Genomic DNA, 23,902 nt, shown 5'->3' with positions numbered 1-23,902 from the left:
TAATACTTAATGTCAACAACATACATCTTTTGAAGTTATGTGTCAGCAATTTTCCTAAGCACTAGATTGAGACAGTATAATGCAAAGAATAGCTTGCATTTATAAAATATTTTAAACATATGGCTTTAATTCATTGCCCAAGTGTTCAAAAAATAAACTGAAGCCTGACTGACTGTATAATTTTAATATTTGAAAAATTGCATCCAGAAATTAATACAATACAGATTTGTACAAAAAAGGAAGGACGTAAAAACTTCTAATCATACAGACAAAAATATGACTGACTAAGCAAAGATTTTAAAAAAGGACAGGATGTTTAAAAAATAGTGATAAATACTGTGTAATGCTTTAATTTACTGTGGCAGATACAAAAATCAATAATTCATCAACAGATTATATATGTAAAAAAAGTAACTACATGAATTTTCTAGCTTTTTAAATTAACAAAATGTAACAGTAGTGGTTTTTATTTTTTAAATGAGGTATTATTACACTGTAAACCAAAAACAGAGCACAAATAAATAAAGGCAATGTGCAATTTAGTGATAAATGATTATACATTTCAACTTAACAACAGATAACAAAAATTCTCTAGTTATTTATGGACTTCGTCATCTAAAAATTTGGCTTGCTTGTGTGGACTTCTTATTTAAAAGTGACACAGCTAATCGATATACAAGCACATCATTAAACATGCAGACCAAGCCAACACAATTTTTCCATGAGTCATCTCTACCAAATAAAAACTGTTTACATTTTATTTAAAACACTTAAATCTGGTTTCTTATACATGTTTCTTTTGTGCTTATAAGTGGTAACCTACATTAAAAAGCTGATTTTCTAGTTCAAGCAGTGTAAGAGAGAAGCAGTTTTATTTGCATATGGATTTAAAACAGAGCAAAATGAAACAAAACCAGGATGCCTTTAACTCTCTTAGGCTTTCCAAGATTTTTAAGAAGAAATACCCTTGAAATAATATACCCAAATGGAAGAGCAGAATCACTTCCATCTCAAAGAGAATAGTAAACAAAGTGACCCCTTTTCCTCAAAGAAAGATTTGTGGGTTGGCTTCAGAACTGTTGGAGAACAAGCTGACTAGTTCCTCCACCCTGGAAGAATTCTGCTGGTTGGGTGCAGGAAGCATAGCAAGAAAATAGCCTAGCCCAGAAAGATTTTGGGGAAAGTATTATTTGCATATGAACCATATGCTGGTACTAAATGCTGGTTTCATTATTATTGCAAATATAACTTCAGAGTTTTCTGAAGGAAAGCTGTTAAAGTATGGTAGAGAAGTCTTGGTTTGGCAATATTTGTAACATGCTAATAAAACTGCTTCATTTGTTGTAAATTAAAAAAAAACATTTACTGTCTGACTTAAAATGCGGTTTCTTTTTACATACTACTTTATTAGAAACTCTAAAAAAAGGGTACTTTGAATTTATTATATTCAGAATCCAGTGAAAAACAAACATTTTGGCCAAAACGTTGAATTTTATTTTTATACTAAGCTATATCATTTTGACACAAATGTTATTATTGTATTCACTTTTGTCAAATACTTTAACCTATCTTTTTCAAAAATTAGTGTTTTGGTACAACTGGTGATCAAAAAATGTAGATATAAGTCTTGTACATGATTCAAAAGATTTATAAAAGCAGTTATATTCTTTTGTGCTTGTAACTGACATACTTCATCAATGATTATTTAGGTCTGATTTCTAATATCTTGAGCCTTAAGAAGAAATGATCATTATACAAATATTACAGAGTACACAAGTAACTAGTTTACTGCCAATGTGCATGCAGACTAACAACACTTAAAAGAATATAACCTTGAATCCAATTAGTCTGAAAATACTCTTGTACAATCATCTTTATTGATTTGTAAAAGCTGTGTACACATCTAAAACCCTGAATTTACTTTGTAAAAATAAATCTTTAACAATAAATGGCACTATCAAAATCCCATTATTCTCAGGCTATTATGTAGTTATTTACATGCTTTTCAGCAACTGCTGAGAAGAATCTTATAGGTCCCAAGCCAGTATATCAAAAATCCCTGTAAACTGCATTTGCAATGATACTGTGTTGTATACCACTATATGAAAATATGGCTACATGCCTTATGTTAAAGATAATGTAGCTGTTTGCTTTGCTACTGTGTGCTAGCAGTGCTAGCAGTGTACAATCTGCCACTGGGTTCAACTATACCATAAATTCATTCTTCACTGTACTTTGCTTTCCCAGTGGAATGCCTGTGACAAACTACTTGTGGAGAATGATAAAGTGCTATAAAAAAGAGGAACTGGACCATACCTGTCTCTGCCATGTGGATTTTTCCTCACTCAAGCGATTTCTGTGTGTGTTTTTAGAAAATTATGCCTTTGCTGAACATACTTCATATTTGATTTTTTAAAAACTTAATATTTTAAAGTTGGTGAGCTTTGTCAAAGTGTTTTGAGACAGAAACATGAAAAGGCTAAAGGCACAGTAAGAGGGAAGTGAATGCTACATATAAAAGATTATATTTCAAGTCTTCTAGGTTACTCAAGTCCAAAACCTTCTGAATTTGAAATTCCAATGATCAATTTCTGTTTCAGATCCTTTTTGCTCTTGTAGGGGGGAAGGCAAAGTTGATTGAAGCAGGTATGGGCCACAGGTAAGCTAGGGAAAAAAATTAAAAAAAAATACTAAGTCTTGAAACACACATAAAATGACTGCTATGCAACTTTAAAAAATACCAGGACACACACATTCAAATCTATTTCACTCTGTTAAGAGATGACTCATCCATTCCTTCACTGAACAGATATTTACTGAGTACCTCACTTTGTATCAGACACCACTCTAGACACTAAGGCTATGGTTACAGACAAGACAACCAATGTTACCACTTTCATGAAACTCATTTAAGAAGCATTTTGTTGGAGTCACACAGATATGAATTTGAATTCTGCTTTCCCCACTTACTAGCTGTAGGGTCTTGTTCGAGTTGCATAATTTCCCCAAATCCCAGTTTCCTCATCAACAATATAGGGTAAACCATCCAATTAGGCTGTTTAATAACCTAATCAGGTTGTTTAATAACCAGGAGTTCCCAACCCCAGGGCCAGAGATGGGTATGGTTGTTGGTGGCCTGTTAGGAACTGGGCTGCACAACAGGAGGTGAGTGGCAGGCGAGCATTACTGCCTGAGCTCTGCCTCCTGTCACATAAGCGGCAGTATTAGATTCTCATAGGAACAAGGACCCTATTGTGAACTGCACGTGCAAGGAATCTAGGTTGCATGCCCCTTACGAGAATCTAATGCCTGATGACCCGAGGTGGAACAGTTTCATCCAAAACTACCACCACCTCCCACTCTCCCCACTCCTCCCTGGTTCTGTGGAAAAACTGTCTTCCACAAAACCGATCCCTGGTGCCAAAAAGGTTGAGGACTGATGGTTAAAAAGATTAAAAGAGTGATATACACAAAACATCTAGCAGCCGAGGAGTAGATAATATAATGAATGATACTATTATTCCGGTTTTTAGTATTAAAAAGTAATTTAAAAAAGAGCATTTTGGGGACAGTAGATGCCCCTTGATGCACATGTAAAAATTATCTTCTGAATCCTTTTGGTGTCATCTCCCCCACCTACTATCTGATAATGTTGTTATCATCATTTAGGATTCTTACAGCTATCTTAAGACTCTTTCCTTCAGTCTTTATGAACTTCACAGCATCAGAACAGCTGTCAGAGAAATCAATGAATAAAAATGTGAATACACTACAGAAAAGGAAAACATTTTTAAAGAAGTTTGTAAGATTTAAAACTAAATTTTGAGAGCCCCCCCCCATATTAAAAGACTTAAAACTACTAGAATCAGCATTTACTCAGTGTTTGGTCTATGATAATCACTGTGCTGAGTGCATTTACATGCATTGTTTCCTTTAATTTCAGCCTCAAAGCAACTTAAAAGTGGTTGTTCTCATTTTACTGGTGAGGAAAAATAGACATGTAAATATACAAGTAACCTGTTCAGGGATAGAGAGCTGGTAAAGATGTAGGCCCAATATTCAGACCCAGATCAGTCTGACTTAAAAAACCAGTGTTGTTCACATGTAAGATTTAACATTCTTAATTTTTTACGCATCAGACATACATTTGTATGAATTAAAAATATCATCAAATAACAAAGCAAAGAAAAAAATGAAAATGCCAACTCAGTTTTTTAATATATTTTTTTCTAAAGTGCTCTGCTGTTTACAAGGTCCTAAGCTACACAACAACTTATTTTTATGCCAGTGTTTCATGCATCCATTCAATAACATTTCCCGAGTTATTTAAAACATTTGTTTTCTCTTCATTCTGTTAAGGCTGAGCTTTCCAAGTTTATTTAATACTCATCTACCTAGATACAAGGTCTCTTAAAACTGAAAGAAAACAATATCAATATTCTACCAGAAGAATATCTTATGAAAATGTTTATTGAAGAAAAAATGTGTCCAGGATTTTCTTAATCCATCAGGGGCTTCAATAACAAGTATTTGATGAGGTGCAGGACCAAATTATGTATATCTTTTAAGCCTGACTCTTTGGATGATTTGCAAAGGAAGCTGCTTAAGGACAACCAGAGATGGAAAAGGATGTAATTTGAAATTTGCTTTGCAATCTTGGCCATTCTACATTACACTCTGTACTAAAGAATCAGGATAACCACAAAATATTGCCAAGGGTTCATGCCCTTTTAGGGGAAAAAAGCATTCTGAATACAATTAATGACTGAAGATTATTTTCTCCATGGACTTTATTCTAAGAGGCACTGGGAGAAGGCATCTGGTCTTATCTATGAATTTAAAATTGAAATCCTGCACTGGCTTATTGTGCCCATTATATGTCTTCATTTTTTGGCCCTTTTCACTGATACTATTCACTATCTTTTTCTGGACTCCTGTTATCCTCTTCTTCATTAACTGCTAATGAGTTGAGATACAATACAACATGTTTTTCCTCTACCTTTTATTTTAGGTTCAGGGGTACATGTGCAGGTTTGTTATATAAGGTAAACTGCATGTCATGGGGGTTTGGTGTACAGATTATCTCATCACCCAGGTAATAAGTAAGTACCTGATAGGTAGTTTCTTTTATCTTTACCCTCCTCCCACCCTACCCGCTCAAGTAGGTCCCAGTGTTTGTCATTCCCTTCCTTGTGTTCACATGTACTCAATATTTAGCTCCCACTTACAGGTAAGAATATGCGGTATTTGGTTTTCTGTTCCTGTGTTAGTTTGCTTAGGATGGAGCCTCTAGCTTCATCCATGTTGCTGCAAAGGACATGATCTTTTTTTTAATGGCTGCATAGTATTCCATGGTATATATGTACCACATTTTCTTTATCCAGTCTTTGCTATTGTGAATAGTGCTGCAGTGAACAATGAACATATGCATGCATGTGTCTTTATGACAGAATAATTTATATTCCTTTGGGTACATACCCAATAATGGCATTGCTGGGTTGAATGATAGTTCTAAGTTAAGAAACCTCCATACTGCTTTCCACAATGGCTAAAAGAATTTACATTCCCACCAGCAGTGTATAAGCATTCCCTTTCCTCTGCAACCTTGTCAGCATCTGCTATTTTTTGATTTTTTTTTAATTTATTTTTTTAAATTATACTTTAAGTTTTAGGGTACATGTGCACATTGTGCAGGTTAGTTACATACGTATACATGTGCCATGCTGGTGTGCTGCACCCACTAACCCGTCATCTAGCATTAGGTATATCTCCCAGTGCTATCCCTCCCCCCTCCCCCCACCCCACAACAGTCCCCAGAGTGTGATGTTCCCCTTCCTGTGTCCATGTGATCTCATTGTTCAATTCCCACCTATGAGTGAGAGTATGCGATGTTTGGTTTTTTGTTCTTGCGATAGTTTACTGAGAATGATGATTTCCAATTTCATCCATGTCCCTACAAAGGACATGAACTCATCATTTTTTATGGCTGCATAGTATTCCATGGTGTATATGTGCCACATTTTCTTAATCCAGTCTATCATGGTTGGACATTTGGGTTGGTTCCAAGTCTTTGCTATTGTGAATAATACCGCAATAAACATATGTGTGCATGTGTCTTTATAGCAGCATGATTTATAGTCCTTTGGGTATATACCCAGTAATGGGATGGCTGGGTCAAATGGTATTTCTAGTTCTAGATCCCTGAGGAATCGCCACACTGACTTCCACAATGGTTGAACTAGTTTACAGTCCCACCAACAGTGTCAAAGTGTTCCTATTTCTCCACATCCTCTCCAGCACCTGTTGTTTCCTGACTTTTTAATGATTGCCATTCTAACTGGTGTGAGATGGTATCTCATTGTGGTTTTGATTTGCATTTCTCTGATGGCCAGTGATGGTGAGCATTTTTTCATGTGTTTTTTGGCTGCACAAATGTCTTCTTTTGAGAAGTGTCTGTTCATGTCCTTCGCCCACTTTTTGATGGGGTTGTTTTTTTCTTGTAAATTTGTTTGAGTTCATTGTAGATTCTGGATATTAGCCCTTTGTCAGATGAGTAGGTTGCGAAAATTTTCTCCCATTTTGTAGGTTGCCTGTTCACTCTGATGGTAGTTTCTTTTGCTGTGCAGAAGCTCTTTAGTTTAATTAGATCCCATTTGTCAATTTTGGCTTTTGTTGCCATTGCTTTTGGTGTTTTAGACATGAAGTCCTTGCCCATGCCTATGTCCTGAATGGTAATGCCTAGGGTTTTTATGGTTTCTTCTAGGGTTTTTATGGTTTTAGGTCTAACGTTTAAGTCTTTAATCCATCTTGAATTGATTTTTGTATAAGGTGTAAGGAAGGGATCCAGTTTCAGCTTTCTACCTATGGCTAGCCAGTTTTCCCAGCACCATTTATTAAATAGGGAATCCTTTCCGCATTGCTTGTTTTTCTCAGGTTTGTCAAAGATCAGATAGTTGTAGATATGTGGCATTATTTCTGAGGGCTCTGTTCCGTTCCATTGATCTATATCTCTGTTTTGGTACCAGTACCATGCTCTTTTGGTTACTGTAGACTTGTAGTATAGTTTGAAGTCAGGTAGTGTGATGCCTCCAGCCTTGTTCTTTTGGCTTAGGATTGACTTGGCGATGCGGGCTCTTTTTTGGTTCCATATGAACTTTAAAGTAGTTTTTTCCAATTCTGTGAAGAAAGGCATTGGTAGCTTCATGGGGATGGCATTGAATCTGTAAATTACCTTGGGGAGTATGGCCATTTTCACGATATTGATTCTTCCTACCCATGAGCATGGAATGTTCTTCCATTTGTTTGTATCCTCTTTTATTTCCTTGAGCAGCGGTTTGTAGTTCTCCTTGAAGAGGTCCTTCACATCCCTTGTAAGTTGGATTCCTAGGTATTTTATTCTCTTTGAAGCAATTGTGAATGGGAGTTCACTCATGATTTGGCTGTTTGTCTGTTATTGGTGTATAAGAATGCTTGTGATTTTTGCACACTGATTTTGTATCCTGAGACTTTGCTGAAGTTGCTTATCAGCTTAAGGAGATTTTGGGCTGAGACAATGGGGTTTTCTAGATATACAATCATGTCATCTGCAAACAGGGACAATTTGACTTCCTCTTTTCCTAATTGAATACCCTTTATTTCCTTCTCCTGCCTAATTGCCCTGGCCAGAACTTCCAACACTATGTTGAATGGGAGTGGTGAGAGAGGGCATCCCTGTCTTGTGCCAGTTTTCAAAGGGAATTCTTCCAGTTTTTGCCCATTCAGTATGATATTGGCTGTGGGTTTGTCATAGATAGCTCTTATTATTTTGAAATATGTCCCATCAATACCTAATTTATTGAGAGTTTTTAGCATGAAGCGTTGTTGAATTTTGTCAAAGGCCTTTTCTGCATCTGTTGAGATAATCATGTGGTTTTTGTCTTTGGTTCTGTTTATATGCTGGATTACATTTATTGTTTTGCGTATATTGAACCAGCCTTGCATCCCAGGGATGAAGCCCACTTGATCATGGTGGATAAGCTTTTTGATGTGCTGCTGGATTCGGTTTGCCAGTATTTTATTGAGGATTTTTGCATCGATGTTCATCAAGGATATTGGTCTAAAATTCTCTTTTTTGGTTGTGTCTCTGCCCGGCTTTGGTATCAGAATGATGTTGGCCTCATAAAATGAGTTAGGGAGGATTCCCTCTTTTTCTATTGATTGGAATAGTTTCAGAAGGAATGGTACCAGTTCCTCCTTGTACCTCTGGTAGAATTCGGCTGTGAATCCATCTGGTCCTGGACTCTTTTTGGTTGGTAAGCTATTGATTATTGCCACAATTTCAGATCCTGTTATTGGTCTATTCAGAGATTCAACTTCTTCCTGGTTTAGTCTTGGGAGAGTGTATCAATCAAGGAATTTATCCATTTCTTCTAGATTTTCTAGTTTATTTGCGTAGAGGTGTTTGTAGTATTCTCTGATGGTAGTTTGTATTTCTGTGGGATCAGTGGTGATATCCCCTTTATCATTTTTTATTGCATCTATTTGATTCTTCTTTTTTCTTTATTAGTCTTGCTAGCGGTCTATCAATTTTGTTGATCCTTTCACAAAACCAGCTCCTGGATTCATTAGTTTTTTGAAGGGTTTTCTGTGTCTCTATTTCCTTCAGTTCTGCTGTGATTTTAGTTATTTCTTGCCTTCTGCTAGCTTTTGAATGTGTTTGCTCTTGCTTTTCTAGTTCTTTTACTTGTGATGTTAGGGTGTCAATTTTGGATCTTTCCTGCTTTCTCTTGTGGGCATTTAGTACTATAAATTTCCCTCTACACACTGCTTTGAATGCGTCCCAGAGATTCTGGTATGTTGTGTCTTTGTTCTCGTTGGTTTCAAAGAACATCTTTATTTCTGCCTTCATTTCGTTATGTACCCAGTAGTCATTCAGGAGTAGGTTGTTCAGTTTCCATGTAGTTGAGCAGTTTTGAGTGAGATTCTTAATCCTGAGTTCTAGTTTGATTGCACTGTGGTCTGAGAGATAGTTTGTTATAGTGTCTGTTCTTTTACATTTGCTGAGGAGAGCTTTACTTCCAAGTATGTGGTCAATTTTGGAATAGGTGTGGTGTGGTGCTGAAAAAAATGTATATTCTGTTGATTTGGGGTGGAGAGTTCTGTAGATGTCTATTAGGTCCGCTTGGTGCAGAGCTGAGTTCAATTCCTGGGTATCCTTGTTGACTTTCTGTCTCGTTGATCTGTCTAATGTTGACAGTGGGGTGTTAAAGTCTCCCATTATTAATGTGTGGGAGTCTAAGTCTCTTTGTAGGTCACTCAGGACTTGCTTTATGAATCTGGGTGCTCCTGTATTGGGTGCATATATATTTAGGATAGTTAGCTCTTCTTGTTGAATTGATCCCTTTACCATTATGTAATGGCCTTCTTTGTCTCTTTTGATCTTTGTTGGTTTAAAGTCTGTTTTATCAGAGACTAGGATTGCAACCCCTGCCTTTTTTTGTTTTCCATTTGCTTGGTAGATCTTCCTCCATCCCTTTATTTTGAGCCTATGTGTGTCTCTGCACGTGAGATGGGTTTCCTGAATACAGCACACTGATGGGTCTTGACTCTTTATCCAATTTGCCAGTCTGTGTCTTTTAATTGGAGCATTTAGTCCATTTACATTTAAAGTTAATAGTGTTATGTGTGAATTTGATCCTGTCATTATGATGTTAGCTGGTTATTTTGCTCGTTAGTTGATGCAGTTTCTTCCTAGTCTCGATGGTCTTTACATTTTGGCATGATTTTGCAGTGGCTGGTACCGGTTGTTCCTTTCCATGTTTAGTGCTTCCTTCAGGAGCTCTTTTAGGGCAGGCCTGGTGGTGACAAAATCTCTCAGCATTTGCTTGTCTGTATTTTATTTCTTCTTCACTTATGAAGCTTAGTTTGGCTGGATATGAAATTCTGGGTTGAAAATTCTTTAAGAATGTTGAATATTGGTCCCCACTCTCTTCTGGCTTGTAGGGTTTCTGCCAAGAGATCCGCTGTTAGTCTGATGGGCTTCTCTTTGAGGGTAACCCGACCTTTCTCTCTGGCTGCCCTTAACATTTTTTCCTTCATTTCAACTTTGGTGAATCTGACAATTATGTGTCTTGGAGTTGCTCTTCTTGAGGAGTATCTTTGTGGAGTTCTCTGTATTTCCTGAATCTGAATGTTGGCCTGCCTTGCTAGATTGGGGAAGTTCTCCTGGATAATATCCTGCAGAGTGTTTTCCAACTTGGTTCCATTCTCCCCATCACTTTCAGGTACACCAATCAGATGTAGATTTGGTCTTTTCACATAGTCCCATATTTCTTGGAGGCTTTGCTCATTTCTTTTTATTCTTTTTTCTCTAAACTTTCCTTCTTGCTTCATTTCATTCATTTCATCTTCCATTGCTGATACCCTTTCTTCCAGTTTATCACATTGGCTCCTGAGGCTTCTGCATTCTTCACGTAGTTCTCAAGCCTTGGTTTTCAGCTCCATCAGCTCCTTTAAGCACTTCTCTGTATTGGTTATTCTAGTTATACAGTCTTCTAAATTTTTTTCAAAGTTTTCAACTTCTTTGCCTTTGGTTTGAATGTCCTCCCGTAGCTCAGAGTAATTTGATCGTCTGAAGCCTTCTTCTCTCAGCTCGTCAAAGTCATTCTCCGTCCAGCTTTGTTCTGTTGCTGGTGAGGAGCTGCGTTCCTTTGGAGGAGGAGAGGCGCTCTGCTTTTTAGAGTTTCCAGTTTTTCTGTTCTGTTTTTTCCCCATCTTTGTGGTTTTATCTACTTTTGGTCTTTGATGATGGTGATGTACAGATGGGTTTTTGGTCTGGATGTCCTTTCTGTTTGTTAGTTTTCCTTCTAACAGACAGGACCCTCAGCTGCAGGTCTGTTGGAATACCCTGCCGTGTGAGGTGTCAGTGTGCCCCTGCTGGAGGGTGCCTCCCAGTTAGGCTGCTCGGGGGTCAGGGGTCAGGGACCCACTTGAGGCAGCAGTCTGCCTGTTCTCAGATCTCCAGCTGCGTACTGGGAGAACCCCTGCTCTGTTCAAAGCTGTCAGACAGGGACATTTAAGTCTGCAGAGGTTACTGCTGTCTTTTTGTTTGTCTGTGCCCTGCCCCCAGAGGTGGATCCTACAGAGGCAGGCAGGCCTCCTTGAGCTGTGGTGGGTTCCACCCAGTTCGAGCTTCCTGGCTGCTTTGTTTACCTAAGCAAGCCTGGGCAATGGTGGGCGCCCCTCCCCCAGCCTCGCTGCCGCCTTGCAGTTTGATCTCAGACTGCTGTGCTAGCAATCAGCGAGACTCCGTGGGGTAGGACCCTCAGAGCCAAGTGCAGGATATAATCTCGTGGTGCGCCGTTTTTTAAGCCCGTCGGAAAAGCGCAGTATTCGGGTGGGAGTGACCCGATTTTCCAGGTGCCGTCCGTCACCCCTTTCTTTGATTAGGAAAGGGAACTCCCTGACCCCTTGCACTTCCCGAGTGAGGCAATGCCTCGCCCTGCTTCGGCTCGCGTACGGTGTGCGCACCCACTGACCTGCGCCCACTGTCTGGCACTCCCTAGTGAGATGAACCCGGTACCTCAGATGGAAATGCAGAAATCACCCGTCTTCTGCGTCGCTCAGGCTGGGAGCTGTAGACTGGAGCTGTTCCTATTCGGCCATCTTGGCTCCTCCCTCATTTTTTGACTTTTTAATATAACAATAGCCATTCTGACCACTGTGAGATGGTATCTCATTGTGGTTTTGATTTGCATTTCTCTAATGATTAGTGATGTTGAGCATTTTTTCATATGCTTATTGGCTGCATGTTGCCTTCTTTTGAAAAGTGTCTGTTCATGTCCTTTGCCCACCTTTTAATGGAATTACCATTCTTATTTAACAAAAATCTAGTGAATATTCAATGGTGGACCTTATAAGATGAATGGAAACTCCTCTTTCAGCTGGAGTGTTGTCCTTGTCTTTTGAGGCATACCATTATTATGTCAAATTGAAATGTATGTCTTTGATAGTCAGCTTTATTTAATATATGTGAGATTCCACTGGGAATCCTAGAGGTTCTAGATTCATGTTGAAGCCATGTTAGCTCACAAATTCTTGAAATAATAATAATTATTGGGAAAGTTTAGAAGTAATGTCACCTTTGTATTAAAACAGATTGCTCAGATTACTCTTTTAAAATTGGAAATGTTTTTAATATAAAATAAAATATTCTGAAAAATTAACTTCTGTTAAGCAAAAAATCTATAATCTAAAAAAATCCTCTTGGTTTTTTTCATTTTAGGAGTTTAATTGTAAATTTTGTTTAGAAATTTAATTATATATGTAAATATTTATTTTGTGTTTTAAATACAATCTTGATGATGACATAAATACTATTCAAGAAATAGCTATTGGGCACTTACCATGTGTGATTACTTGGAGCATACAAATATGTATAAGGCATAACCTCTTTCTTGAAGAACTAAATGACTCAGATATAAAGTGCAACATGGTAACTAGCACATAACTTCTACAAGATATTTGAGAAACTCAATACATAATGACTTTTGGCTTTACAGAGGAAGTCAACATTAAACTGTGTCTTTAATAGTCATAGCTGGCACGTCACATGTAAAGGGAACAACTCGAAAGCATGGAGGAAGAAAGGCATAAAATATATCTAAGGAACCAGCAAACAGCCTGTTGACTAAAGAAAGCATGGAAAGAAATGAAAACTGGTAGATAGCCTGGGGTAGAAGACTAGAGCTTTATTTTACAGTCTCTGGATTCTAGAACTTAAACTGGCAATAAAGTTATTTCCCACGGAAATATGATCTAAATAGTGTTAAAGCACATGAGTTTAATAGGATAAAATAAGCTAGTAATGAAGATAAAAAGTAACTTTACCAAGGTAGAGGCAGTGGAAAAGCAAAGAACAGATTCCAGCTTTAAAATGAAAGGAAGAACTAAGAGCACTTAGGGAATGTTCAATGTATGGGGCAGGAGACAAAAATGATTATAATCAAAGTTATGTCTATTCAAGTTAGCTTTAGAAATTATAAGTTATTTGGGAAAAGGAGTAAGTTGATAAGCATTAATGCATTAACACTGCTAGAAAATAAATCCATCATCACCATCACTTCAAATACAAAAAGCATGAGATTAAAAAAAAAAAAAGGATTAGTATTAGAGGTACTTCTGGTAATAATTATAGTATCCCCCAACCCCCTAGAAAAGAAAGAAAACTCCACAAACAAACCAGATATCCCAACTTAATGATTTTCCTAAAAATAAAAAACACATTTCACATTTAAATAAAAATGAACATTAGACAATCTACTACTACAAAGTAACTAGGTTCTAAAAGAGTCTACAAAGCACTTATATGACCTAGCAAAGTAAAAAGTTGTTAGAAATGAATTATTAGTTAGTATGTCTCAAAAACTAGTAAGAGAACTTTTAATCAAAATCTCTTACATTTCAAGGCCATGTTTACTCTGAAGATTTTTCTATGAAAATAACTTCAAACGGAGTAAATATCCTGATTCCAAATGTATCATCATTAGCAGTATTAGCAGTAACCTTTAGATTTAAAATAAAATTAGATCCAGAAATTTACCAGTTAGTAGAAGTTTCATTCTTTGAGATTTTAAAGTTCAAATCAGCCATCCCTCCTACAGGTACTCTGTCACTCCCTGTAGTAAAATGTAGCAACTTCTTTTGAAGATCAAGAGGAAATCCAAGCACAACATCCCAAAAGTATCTAGAGAATACCAAAGGAAATTAACATCAAATGTCTTGACAAAAATCCTATAATAAAGTAATATAAAGGAAGCTCTAAGGAAAGGACTTTCCTTAAGCATACATAATATCCTGAATTTCTGTAAAATTAAGGAATGGTGAGCTTCTATATACGTATTAGACTTTTGACTAACATTATAAAATAATATTTTTATAAAAGTATATAAGTTCAGCAGTGGATAGTACAGGAACCATTTTTCTCCTGCATAACTTTCAAGTCTTATTTTTCAACATAGTGCTATTAAACTGTTATTTACAAGGATAGCATCCATGAAATTCTAGGAGCAAAGTCATTTTTTTAAAAGTAAAATCTCTGCACTTTTGTAGAAACTTGTTTATAGAATTTTCTCCCAAAGGGAGTGATTTCATATTAAATTTCTCATAGACTTTCCAGAGATAAAATAAGACTGTGGGACTCTCTAATATTTTGACTAACTTAATTGATTCAAAGATTGTAAGTTATGCAAATAAATGAACCACACTGTCTGCTGTTCCCTCTCCACATCCCCCACTATCAGAAGTATAAAGAGCTCACTTTATAGTTAAGTCCGTTTTTGCATAGCCATCATACTGAGTACTTCTCTGCAGAGCATGCATATCCAGGTCAGGACTTCCACAGACCAAAATTTCAACCTCTTCTGGACGAAGCAGCTGCCAATAATTATTTATCAAAAACAATAATTAAAGAGTGATGGTTTTAAGTGAAACTGGAACTATTTTCACTGGATCAAATCACAAAAGTCATGATTTCTCATAGTAAATCAAACCATTTTTGTTGAAGAAAAATCTACTCTGGGTATATTTTTCCTACCAAGGCAAGATATTTTTGCTTCCGAAGTTTATAGATCTTGTAAAATAGTAATTAGCCGTTTGCCAGAAAAACAAGCAAATGACTTTGCACAAATCCAAATTACTCTTCTCCAAAACCCAGCATGAAGCTCCAACATCTACTGATCCACCTAATATCCCATATCCTAATATCTCCTTCCAATATCCCATAACACCTCCTGTGTGCACTGTAGAGTTTGGGTACTTGGTTATAGTCTGTCTTGTGTCTCTTGTTTTTTTCAACTTTCAGGTGGGTTAGTCTACCGCCTACAGAGATTAAAGCTCTAAAACACAGAGACCATGCTATGCTATTTAATTCTTATTTTCCCTCTGTCCACTCCCACAATTACCAGAGTGTCATAAACAAAACTTAACTAGAGCTCAATAAAGTGTTTCTCTTTCAAAGGTATTTTCGACAACAAACATATTACAAAGGTTTCTCTAAAACAAGCTGGCAATAATGTAAGCCACTTGGTTTTGCCCCAAAGCAACTTCTATAGTCCATTTCTCTCTCCCATGAAAAATAATTCAAATGAAAGACCTTACTCCAATCCCTCATAATGAAACTAAGGGAGATATAAATGGCATGATGAAGTGTGTGCTGGGTAGCTGGGGTGACTGAAAGGTATCCTATGATACTTCTGACATGGTATTCTAAATAGTAGCTGATCCATATTCACATGGCTAAGACAAGTCAGACCAAACTGAGTCCACCATAACTCTAGAGATAAACTACTTGCTAAGGGTAAAAGGCAATGCAGAGTTGCTGAGGGAGCCCTGAGGTAGCAGGAAGCAGCTATACATATGTTCCTTAATCATTAAGAAGTTGTAACTTTTACCCTGGAGCTACATGTTAACTGCGTTGTGTGCCTTGTCCTTCAGTATTAAGATCCTGAGTCCATGGATCCTTTCATCCACTCTACTTGGAGAAAGTTTGCAAAGCTCTAAAAGACTTAGTAGAAGGGGAGAGAAAATGAACTGACTGGGGTGTTTTTCCCCTCTAAAGAATTAAGACTGAAATGAGAGAACTATTTTTGTTTTTAGTTCTACTATTAAAAAGTAGAAAATATTTTCTATTTTAAAAGCTTATCTACTAAAATATTTATTAATTATTTGTTAACATGATAGTACTACAAAAGCTAACCGAAAGCTTGATTTAAAGTTATAAACTCACCATTAGGGCATTTGAAGCACACACACTATGAAATCCATAATAAAATGCAGCAAACTGCTTATAGATGGATTTGTTCAGAAGGAAGTCAGTATAAAGCTGTACATATTCTGAAAAGCAATTTTACATCTCTTAAATAGTAAAAGTAAATGGCAAATACTAATTCATTTTAATTAAAAAGGGTATTAACTTACCTTTTCTATTTTGATTGGTAACTGAAATTTTATCACCACCGGGCTTTAAATTATAGGACTTGATTATTCCAAATTCTTCTTGAAAAACCTGATGGGAGATGTCATTACACATATTAATATGGTTGATATAATAACATACTTTGGTGAACAGGTTTGTAAAATTTAAAAAACAGTTTTTTTTCCCCTTCCTTCTAAACACATAAACTATAAAAGGCTAAGCTCTTGCAATATTTGTATTAAGAATGAGGGATCATAAAAGAATTATGGAGTTAAAAAATAGTGCCTTAACTTAACCCTGCCTAATACAGTTAAATACTTTAATGAAGTCCACAAAACTGTGTGGACATCTAGATAATACACAGCGGGTCCCTGGAGCTCTGCAGATCACTGTAATGTCCATTTCCCAAATACTGTAAAAGGAGTGGAAATGAGAGAGTTTTGGTCTGACTCATTAGTTTCTACTCCTAACTTCTAATGTTGAAGTTACAGGAGAGGCTTATTTTTAGAAACTAAAAAGCTCTGAGAAAGTAACCAACTCAAGGGGATATGTAATTGCCTAGAGAGTACTCTGAACCCTTAGTGAATTTCATTAAGCACTTTCATTGACTGCTCATCTACACAAGTCTACTTTATCAGGTTAAGGTCCTTTAAGATAGAGGATTGTATGTATTGGTTAATCCTTGTTCATCTTTTCTAACAGTGGGTATTTAATAACAAATTGCACTGTTCATATATGAAATATATGATTAACAGATAACTACTTGCCCTTAATAGTACCTGAAATGTTGAATAGAAATCTTCTTCAACATTGCCTTCATGTGATAAGAGTTCACTTAATCCATGGGCCAACTCCTATAAAAAGAAATCTGTTAATGATTTTTTCAATAGAATAGCATTAGCTAGGATAATGAAGTGGCTTTTCTATAGCTCATGCATATGTATATAAAGATCATATTTCACATGTATTTTCCAGGGCACAAAATGGTTAATTATTTCTACCATCCAGAGGCTAAGAAAAAAATCATTATAGGTCATAGATGGGGAAACTATCCAGTTCAAACTACAGGGGCAAAACTCTGGGGTCTACTCTTAAGCAGCAAGCTAAGCATACCTCTAATGTAGTGTCTGTCATAATTCACTGCTATCTGCCACATTACTGTTTATGAATTTGTAGTATTTCTCACTTTCAATTTATATCCCTATGAAAATCTGCTAATGTTTTTGGATTCATATTTTAAACATAAAACACACAGTTCATTCATGTGCGTTCATGAATATACAGTTCATACATGCACAGTGCCCTCCCCTCCCAAGAAAAAGTTAAGTATACTGAAAGAAACATTTTCTGGTTAGCCGGGCACGGTGGCTCATGCCTGTAATCCCAGCACTCTGGGAGGCCGAGGTGGGCAGATCACAAGATCAGGAGTTCAAGACCAGCCTGGCCAACATGGTGAAACCCTGTCTCTACTAAAAATACAAAAAAAAAAAAAAAAAAAAAAATAGCCAGGTGTGGTGGCTCACACCTGTAATCCCAGCTATTCGGGAGGCTGAGGCAGGAAAATTGCTCGGACCTGGGAGGTGGAGGTTGCAGTGAGCTGAGATTGTTCCACTGCACTCTAGCCTGGACAACAGAGCAAGACTCTGTCTTGGGCAGAAAAAAAAAAAAGAAACATTTTCTGGCTGGGCACAGTGGCTCATGCCTGTAATCCCAGCACTTTGGGAGGCTGAGGCAGGCGGATCACTTGAGGCCATGAGTTCGAGACCAGCCTGGCCAACATGGCAAAACCCCATCTCTGCTAAAAAAAAAAAAAAAAAAAATTTGCCAGGCACAGTGGCACGTGCCTAAAATCCCAGATACTCAGGAGGCTGAGGCAAGAGAATCACTTGAACCCAGGAGGCGGAGGTTGCAGTGAGCCAAGGTGGAGCCACTGCACTCCAGCCTGGGTGACAGAGTGAGATTCTGTCTCAAAAAAAAAAGAAAGATTTTCTTACATTATATTATAATTGAAATTATCCATAAATAAAGATTTAAAAATAGAAAAATTGATCCAATATTTCAAAATTTTGAATTTAATTTTTATGAAAAAATTAAAGTTTTATTTTAAATTATTAGAAAAAGGTAAATAATAGAATGATTAGAATGATTTTCTATATTTTACATAATAAATGTTCTATTCCTTTAAAACCACAAATTTTCATACAAATCTAGGCTGGCACAGATTTGATATAATTGTCATCATTTAAAAATTATTAATAAAAACTATCCCATTGTTCACATAAAGAAACTAAATTGAAGGGTTAAATAACTTATCCAAATTCACAGAGCTAGTAAGTGGCAGAGCCTGGATTTGAATTACTGCCTCTCTGACTATCTTGTAAAAGCTTAGAAGCACTGCAAAGTGGGTGACATGTGTCTCTAAGGAAAGAAAAAGCTAGATGAAAAAAGGAGATGAGTTATAAAGGTAGAAGGAAACCATATTTAAAAGTAAGAATAGCATTAGGAGGAGAGAGACTGTGCAGGTAGAAAAAAGATGATTTCGCATTAAAGGACAAGATATTATTAACTTTATACTTACAGGCATAATTTGACATAAGTCGTCAACGGTAACATTGCAGATGCCTACTGGTATATTTTGATCACTAGGAATGATGGGAGGGCTCAATAATTTCTTGTAACAGCAGGGAGGGAAACGAATATCCAAGGTGATGCTGTTATAAACAGCTAGTCCCATAAGCTATGCATACTAAATGTTAAGCATTAACATAAAATCCATGACAACAAATGAGTTCTGAATTATGCATCAGTCTATTTTTTGCATACTTCTTTCAGATTTAACTCTGACTTTCTAATTAGTATCACATATTTCCTTTCCCCTCTTTCATTTATTTCCCCTTTATTTTACATAATATAATTCCTTGATTACAAAAATTCATGTAAAAAGGAGTGGTTTAGTTGATAGTATTCAATGATTTCCCTAGAAAAGTTTATCTAAGATCACAACAGGCAGCAACTTAAGACTTGCCTGTAATTATTTTACAGAAAACATTTTCTAAATTTAAACAAAGATGCTGGCAATTTTATAAGCAGCAGCAATGGTTTATTCAGTAGATCTCACTGTAGAATACTGATTTTGGAGATAGCCATTTTATTTATTTTAAAATTAAAAACAGACTGTGTGAAGAACAGAGCTAAACTGAATAAACATATGGATATAAACATGCTATTGATAAGCTAATAGGATAGGTAATTTCCCACAGTAAAACTTGAAAGACTTATGTTACTTGGAGTTTCAGTGTCAAAGTTAAAAAGCTACAGATGTTACAAATTTTGCTCAGGATTATTTATTAGTCATATGGTGGAATGTAACTTATCCATTTATGGAAAGAGAGGTTTTAGATCAAATTTCATAGTATTTCAACAGTCAATTATTATATGAAGTTATTAAGGAAGTAATTCATTTTATAGGATCATAAGGAAATCTAAACATATGAGCTGGGTAAATTACTGAAAATAACTTTTAAAAATTGGAAGACCACCAAAATTTCAATTTGCTAAGGTGTAATGAAGGCTGATAATAAGGCCTTATACTTCAAAATAATTGTATTAGAAACACAATACTGTCAGAACTACTAGAACAACACATCTTTGGTCCTGAAATTTTAAAACTGGAGATATATATGAAACCAACTATATTTTCTCAATGTTCATACCTGTTCTTTCTCAAATTTCAGTTCCCAACCCCTTACCTGTCCACAATCCACTCTCATCTCACATTTCTCCTATATAGTATTATGCTTTTTACAGCATCAATTTAGCTTTCTATAGGTTTTATATCTGTGTGTGTGATAAACACACATAATAATGAGAGTAGCAATTATAATTTTTAGATTTAATTGTTTAACTTGAAATATAGAGTATCTAAACATGCTTAATATGCTCTTTTGGGTAATGACTAAATAGAAACTAATATCTATTGCAAAAAAACAATGAGCAATTTCATGATTTTATGTATAGTATCACTTAAAAATGTAACTAAGCTATAATATTTTAGTGTAAATATTAGAGTCAAAATATCATCCAAATCTAAATTGTGATATATGAATATAAAGCATGACAAACATATATGTATGAACATATAAATAGCTCATAGTATAGTGACAAGCATCAATGATTAGGCCCTTCAATGAAGATGAAACATTCAACAAATGATTACTGCAGATACTAGAATATAAACAGGAGTCTCAGAATTGTTAAGCGTTATTCATTTTGTGGAATTTAGCACTTTGGACCTTTAGACACAACAATATACACAAAATTTCAAGTTGAGTTTACTATCTTAATGTGTAGTTTGTTCCCTACTACCCTTTCTTTTATTAATCTGGTCTCTCTCAGTTTCCATATATATGTCTCATAATTTATTCCAACAGATGTAACAAAGACAGACATTCAAAGATGGCTCTTCATTCATTTTCTGATGGTATTTTCCATAACTTTCAGTGCGCTTGCTGCTGCTCTCTACCAAGCCCAGCACAATTTAGCCTTTTTCATTCTCACCATTCTCTCAGCTTATAATGTCCCACCACTCTCACCAGCCATATGTTAATCAAATGTAATTGTTCCATTTTTTAAATCTCTATCCTCTCTGGGAGAAATACATTGTATATTTTCCTTCTCAGAACTCCTTAGTACTTACTGCCATATGGTCATTTGACTCTGAGAACAGATTAAGAATTCCCCCCCACCCCTTTTATACTTTCTTATCTCCAGTGCTTATTTATTTACTCTTCCCTCCTTTCTTCCACAAACAATTACATTTCTTGGAATCTAAAAAGCTAATGTAGAAGACATCTTGTCCAATCTCCTACCCAATGCAGAAATGCCCTCTACAATATACCTGATAGGAATCATAGGATTGCAGATGGACTTATAAAAATTTTAAAAATACTACAAAATAATACTATATGCTTTAAATATTCCCATTCCATTCAATTTTTATGGATGCTTCCTTTATGTTTCAGGATTTGGAGGCATATTAAAGAGCTAGATTTAATTCCCCCAATTTTAATTCAGTAAACTGAGGGAAATGAGCACAAAGTGAAAGAATAGAAAAAAAATACTTCATTATAAATGGGAAATACTTTGATTTTTTTTTTAAAAAAGCCTTAAATTAGTGATAACTTCAATTATATGTGAAATAGGAAAGAACCATTTTTATTTTGAGATAAGGTTTTCAGAAAAAAGTCAAACTCTCATTTCTTTCAATTAATTAAGTCTACTGACATATATTACACATAATGAAGATTACTGAAAATCTAATAGTACATTTGACAATAACATTTAATTTGGATAAAATGGCTAAAGAAAACAGTTTTCTAAAATACAGATAAAATCTTTAAAAATCTCTAATCTATTAGCACCTCCTAGTGGAAAGTTTAAAGGATACAATTCCAACCAATCGGAATTCAGAATAGTTATCACATTTAAAGCTGCTAAACCAATGGCAGTGTGAATCCTTGTGATATGTAAACATGCCTAAAAAAACACACAAATAATGTTATTATTAACATGATTGACTTAAAAAAATCAAAGTGGTAAACATGTACATGACATCTCATCTATTAGAAGCTAATCAATTCAACAATAATTCTGTTACAAACCATCTTTCAAGTTAAAAATTTTGGATTATTTATGGGACTATATATTTGCAAATCTCAGCAAATATATATATTAAATATATACGGAGAACATTTTATTTTCCTGAACCAAGGGTAGAAACAGGGTAAAAAGATAGAAACTAAATGCATCAGATAACTTTATAAAAAGTATAGTTTCATAGATTATAAATTATGATCAAAATTAATTTTGAGGATATCTGGAGACTTCAATTTATCACTGTCATCCCTATTTCCCATCACATACACATATAGAAAAGAAAACTAAAGAATAAGGAAAACACTGAAAATTCTCCTTTGAAAAGTTTAACAGATAGTAAGGATTATACAGGTAGTTTCTGTAAAATAAAAAATTTCAAAGGCTTATTTTTTCTTAAAAAATTAATTCATGAATTCTTATTTATTAAAATGACCCATTAATGAAAGAGGCTTTAAATGTTACTATAGAGCAAACTAAGTTTTGTGTTTTAATTTCAAATGTTTTTTATTTCAATGACAAATTAAATTTTCATGCATTTGACTTATTCAGAAAAGATATGGATGTTTCCCCATAAATGTTTACTTTTAATCTTGATACATTTTGTGTAGGATTCCCAGTAAGAGAATCAACTGATCAACAATTCGGTCAAACAAGTTTTTAAAATGTAAATAACAGTCCTTAAACAATTATTCAACATTTATGATGGACAAAAAGTCTGTAAAATCATAGAATAGGTTAAAAATAAGGGTGACTACTTGACTCTAACAATTATGAAGAAACACAGTTTATAAAAATTAGATTACATACTTACCATAATCTGGATGAAAAATTTGGCGAATTAGAAGAAGGAACCATTCTTTAGTCAAACCACCCATATCCAAACCAGCTTCCCCTACAAATGTAACTTTTAACTTCTTTTTCAAATCGGCTCTTTTCCGGGTTAGCTATTTGAAGATATTATACAGTAGAGGAGAACAAAGAGCAGTGAAAAGAGAATTAACATTTTTAATTCTGGGAAATGTGTTAGGCAGTCTTTAACTTATTTGCAATGCTACAAAACTCCATCCCTCCATTTATCCAATAAATCTGCCAGACACTGTGTGAGCTAGGTGTTTACTATGTCTTATAGATCAGGAAACAGAATTAGAGAGGTCAGGTACTTCACCCAAAGTACTACCTCCTGGTATCTACTGCCTTCAAATTTTTAATTTAGCACAATATAATTCATTTCTTTTTTAAAAAAACTCCCCTTCAATGCTAAACTTTAAAAAATCACATAGCTAGGGCTGGGTGTGGTAGCATGAGCTGGTAATCCCAACTATTTGGGAGGCTGAGGTAGGAGTATGGCTTGAGACCCTGAGACCAGGAGTTTGAGGCGGCAGTGAGTTTTGATTGTACCACTACACTCCAGCCCAGGTGACAAAATAAAACTTGTCACAAAAATAAATAAATAAATAAATAAATAAATAAATAAATAAATAAATCACATAGCGGAATCAGCCATTATCTTCTAATAACCATATTAAGATCTAGCTGAAGTATTTTTTATGATAATACATGAAAATGCAATCAAAGTATGTTAGAACCTGTATAGACCCAATATACCCTGTAGGTCAGACCTCTAATTTTATAGATGTGTAGTCTGAGACCTGGAGAAGTTAAATGACTTGTGACACACATAACCAGGAACAAAGGTGGGTCTGTAATCTAGGTTATATACTAAGAAACATGAATTACTCATTTAAGTGTTCTACATCAAATCCTTTTCTAGGGAATTAACAAACTATTAATAAACATACAAACATGAATATAAGACAATTATGAATACAGATCTGATTTTAACTATGGTATCAAACTTTACAGAAGCTTGGTATGCAACAAGATCTTCAAAAGAATTTAAGGAAGCACACTTATTGGCATACAGAAATAAAAAAGTTTACTATGTGAATAATGCCTCAATAAACATACGTGTGCATGTGTCTTTATAGCAGCATGATTTATAGTCATTTGGGTATATACCCAGTAATGGGATGGCTGGGTCAAATGGTATTTCTACTTCTAGATCCCTGAGGAATCGCCACACTGACTTCCACAATGGTTGAACTAGCAAAGACTTGGAACCAACCCAAATGTCCAACAATGATAGACTGGATTAAGAAAATGTGGCACATATACACCATGGAATACTATGCAGCCATAAAAAATGATGAGTTCATATCCTTTGTAGGGACATGGATGAAATTGGAAACCATCATTCTCAGTAAACTATCGCAAGAACAAAAAACCAAACACCGC

At 35.4% G+C, this 23,902-nt stretch overlaps 1 protein-coding gene and 1 long non-coding RNA gene across 6 annotated transcripts in view; one reads left to right on the top strand and one right to left on the bottom strand.

Annotated features, from left to right (window-relative positions):
* Positions 1-23,902, top strand: part of LOC107966796 (uncharacterized) — a 220,832-nt gene that overhangs the window by 10,238 nt on the left and 186,692 nt on the right. The window lies entirely within an intron of this gene.
* The window catches only part of HECTD2 (HECT domain E3 ubiquitin protein ligase 2), a 105,442-nt gene continuing 81,711 nt past the window's right edge, over positions 172-23,902 (bottom strand). For all 5 annotated transcript variants that reach the window (XM_063781970.1, XM_016918846.4, XM_016918844.4 and 2 more), the window contains 9 exons: positions 22,419-22,551; positions 21,399-21,487; positions 18,531-18,689; positions 16,732-16,806; positions 15,955-16,042; positions 15,764-15,870; positions 14,297-14,412; positions 13,580-13,723; positions 172-2,664 (listed from right to left, as the gene is read on the bottom strand). In XM_063781970.1, coding sequence (XP_063638040.1) covers positions 2,544-2,664; positions 13,580-13,723; positions 14,297-14,412; positions 15,764-15,870; positions 15,955-16,042; positions 16,732-16,806; positions 18,531-18,689; positions 21,399-21,487; positions 22,419-22,551 — 1,032 coding nt within the window. In that variant the 3' untranslated portion in view covers positions 172-2,543. The remainder of the gene's footprint in view (positions 2,665-13,579; positions 13,724-14,296; positions 14,413-15,763; positions 15,871-15,954; positions 16,043-16,731; positions 16,807-18,530; positions 18,690-21,398; positions 21,488-22,418; positions 22,552-23,902) is intronic.

The sequence above is a fragment of the Pan troglodytes genome, chromosome 8 (assembly GCF_028858775.2).
Source record: "Pan troglodytes isolate AG18354 chromosome 8, NHGRI_mPanTro3-v2.0_pri, whole genome shotgun sequence".
Taxonomy (NCBI): Eukaryota; Metazoa; Chordata; class Mammalia; order Primates; family Hominidae; genus Pan; species Pan troglodytes.
The sequence above is the reverse complement of the archived record's forward strand: the minus strand, read 5'-3'. Positions and strand labels throughout refer to the sequence as shown.